This window comes from Lolium rigidum, chromosome 6, assembly GCF_022539505.1.
Source record: "Lolium rigidum isolate FL_2022 chromosome 6, APGP_CSIRO_Lrig_0.1, whole genome shotgun sequence".
In the NCBI taxonomy this organism is placed as follows: Eukaryota; Viridiplantae; Streptophyta; class Magnoliopsida; order Poales; family Poaceae; genus Lolium; species Lolium rigidum.
In genome coordinates, this window is record NC_061513.1 from 179366728 (window position 1) to 179370197 (window position 3470).

Genomic DNA, 3470 nt, shown 5'->3' on the forward strand with positions numbered 1-3470 from the left:
TGGACGCATGACAAACGCGGGACATAACATTGCATCGTGCGACATTGCAAGCACGGAGCGGCGGCCCCGGTGAGGCCTCGTGCTCACTCTATCTTGCACACTGGTGAGAGTGCGCTAGTCGTTCCGCGATGATCATGTGTGTTTATGATCATGTGTGTTTACAAATTGGTGTTGCTTTTGTGGAGGGAGGTGACATGTTGAAAATATACTTTTTACAAATAAAAAGTTAGTGAACAACAAGTTAGTAAATAGTAAAGTGGAGAAACGATGAACATTTATTAAGTTATGTTTATATAAAGGAATAATTTATTGAAATTAATAATGATGATGTAGTCAAGAGTTTTTAGGACGTGTAAATTTCATAGATATGAAAACGTGTGAACTTGAGTAAGGTCAGAGTTTCATAACAAAAAATTTGAACTGATTCATACAAGGGGAAAGCATATTGTCCCTTACCTCGCGAGGTGTGCTTGTTTAAGTACTATAATCATTGTATGTTTGTGTTTGGTAATTCCATAAAACCTATCCAATTTGTATATTTTTTCTGAAACGGCGTGTGTGAAAAGCAAACCTGTGTTAGTGAACTCCTATATCGTCAATTGTAGTTGATATGAGATCCTTTGTCGAATCATGAGGAACTTTATGTGAAGCGTATGATACAGTTATGGTTTTTTTTTGCTTTGTTTTCCTAAAGAAGTCTAAAGTGTGCGTTTGTGCCTTAAATAGTAGTGCCAGAAATGCACGACTATAACTCTTTTCATAAGCAACTAAAAGATGTTAGGAATACAAAATGTCCCACACAATTGAGTGATTGAGCCCCATATCACAAATCTTTACACATTTACATTATATATGGACTTGATTTTGTATAGGGTGGTGTGTGTTTTGAGATATCCCAAATGTTATTTATGGAAGTAACTCCACGTACCACAATAATTAGTTTTATCAGATTATGAAATATGAGGATTTTCAAATGTTATGCATTTTAATGTAACCTCCAAGATGATATATGGTACATCCCCGATTTATTTACTAGTATTGACTAAAACCCTCGACTTATTTAGTATGTATACTCTGAAAAAGGCTTGCAAAAATATCCTAGAGGTGTCACAAGTATGATCCCAAATAAATCCGATCTATTTTTTTTTGTCTCCGTTACATTTCTTAATAATCCAACAATATCTAATAGGGCATTTCAGAGCTCGGGTGGCAGTGCTCTCTTTATTCTAAGTAACTCAAAAAATATTAATTCTGAAAATGACTAGATAATGTTGATAATATTTACTACACACATCACACATGCAAATTATCATTGTGAAATGCTTTGTACTTTAAGCTACACAAAAATAACAGAAGATGTGGATTTGAGTATAGTGACGGTTGCACATTTTTCAAAATCCAAACTTTATCGGATTTAGTCATTTTTGGGTGGTGTATAATACAAAGAATTCCCAATTAATACTTTGCACGATTGGAGTAGAATTCTTCTTTGACTACATTTGGTAGTTTCTTCAAAAAAAATAGAAACTTTGTGATCGAGTATTTCGATTTTCTAAAATAAAGGTTCAGTGTAGCCTCATTTGGAAAAAAAAATTCACTCGTTTTTTTGATAATGAAAAGAAAACCTCGCTGGTTATCGTCAGTTGTTTCTCGTGGTGGATAAAACGAAAATGAAGCGTGAGCGTGGACCAGCATGAGGAAGCAAACACCCAGCATCAATATATACAGTACATATATAAATGCTCCCACTTATTGCGGCCCTCTCTTCTCCGCGTTTCTCTTCTTTCTTTCTTTCCCCACACACACAGTCAGTGTCCCTTTTACTCCTCCATTCTCCTCCTTCCCCAAACAGCGAAAGAGCCGAGCAAGAGGCGCAGCAGAGATGGGCGACCGGGCGTACGGGCCGTCGTCGAAGCCGGTCCCCGTGGCGGCGCCGCGGAGCGCGAACGGTTCGGCGAACGGCAGCGGCGGCGGGCAGGCCCGGCCTCCGCCCATGGTCCCCGGGCGCGTCCCTCCCCCGCCGATGTACCGTCCGAAGCCGATGGCGCCCCCGCCGCGGCGGCGTCGTAGCGGGCGCGGGTGGTGCTGCGTGTGCTGCCTGTGGCTGACGCTGGTGCTGGTGGGGCTTGTGTTCCTGGCGGCCATCGCGCTGGGCGTCTTCTACGTGATATACCACCCGCAGCTTCCCACCTTCGCGGTGACGTCGCTGCGTCTGGCGGCGCTGAACGTGTCGGACTCGGACGCCGTGAGCTCCCGCATCGAGTTCACGGTGACGGCGCGCAACGCGAACGAGAAGATGGCGTTCGCGTACGGCGACATCGCGGCGGCGTTCTCGGCGGACGGCACGGACGTCGGGGACGGGTCGGTGCCCGGGTTCGTGCACCCGCCGGGGAACACGACGGTGATCAAGGGGTCGGCGTCGGCGGCGGACGTGACGGTGGATCCCGTGGTGGCGGAGAAGCTCAGATCCAAGAAGAACCACGCCATGTCGGTGGAGCTGGACTCCAAGGTGGGGTTCCAGATCGGGCGGTTCAAGTCGAAGCGGCTGAACGTGCGCGTGCTGTGCGGCGGGTTCTCGGCCGGGCTGGCCAAGGCGGCCGCGCCTTCCCCGGCGCCCATCATCGTGGCCGCCGCGCCCGCGCCGGTCCGGTCCAAGGTCAGGCTGTCGTCGTCTTCCGGCAGCGGCGGGGCGACGACGACGGACGTGAAGTGTAAGCTCCGCGTCAAGATCTGGATTTGGTCGTTTTGATGGACGCGTTTGGGGGTAGAGAGACAGAGAGGGATGGGGAGATTTTTTTTTGCTTGGGTTAACCTCTTTTTTTCACACTGTATGTGGATTTATTGGAGTATAGTCTATATGATGATTTTCTTGGCCTGCTTTGTTGCTGTAGTGGAGTGCCACTGCAGCTGTCGGCGTTCTTTCTTCACAGATAAAAAAAATCCCCCTCGTACATAGATCTAGGCTCCAGTTCGTCCTTTTAATCTCGGATGAACAGGGCCTAATTCTGCAGAAGAGAGAAGTAAAGTGACGTAGAGTTAATCGCCGATTACGCGAGCCGGCGCGTGCGCGGGCGTCGGTGGCGTCAAGAGGAGAGAAGAAGCGTGCGAGCGTGTTCCAGCTCGATTTCCTTTTTGGTTTGTCTGCTCTATCTTCTTCTCCTCCGGCTCCGGCTACGGCTACGGGGCTCCATGCCGGGAGGAAACAGCTGTGCCATGGCTGGCGGCTGACCTACCGGGCCCGTGGGTTTCCGGGACCGCGTGTCAGCCAAGTGTGGATAGGCCGGCGGCTGGGCCTGGAAAGAAAGCGAGTGGGGAGGGAGAAAGTGCCGTTGGTTTGTGCGCGGCGAGGCGAGGCGACATGACGTGTGTCGGGGAAAGGATGAGGGAGAGAGGTAAACCCGACGTCACTCCCGCGAGCTCCCATTCCTAGCTCAACAGTGCCACCGTTCACTGCTGATAGTGCCGGTACA

At 48.6% G+C, this 3470-nt stretch overlaps 1 protein-coding gene across 1 annotated transcript; it reads left to right on the forward strand.

Annotated features, from left to right (window-relative positions):
* The first annotated feature begins 1716 nt into the window (after positions 1-1716).
* Positions 1717-2869, forward strand: LOC124666012 (NDR1/HIN1-like protein 13). The gene has a single exon (XM_047203361.1). It carries the CDS (start codon positions 1883-1885, stop codon positions 2747-2749), a length of 867 nt encoding a protein of 288 aa, XP_047059317.1. The 5' UTR covers positions 1717-1882; the 3' UTR covers positions 2750-2869.
* Positions 2870-3470: the final 601 nt, after the last annotated feature.

Bases quoted from the DNA above. Each gene is read 5' to 3' on its own strand.
- LOC124666012 (XM_047203361.1), top strand. From the start codon at position 1,883: ATGGGCGACCGGGCGTACGGGCCGTCGTCGAAGCCGGTCCCCGTGGCG.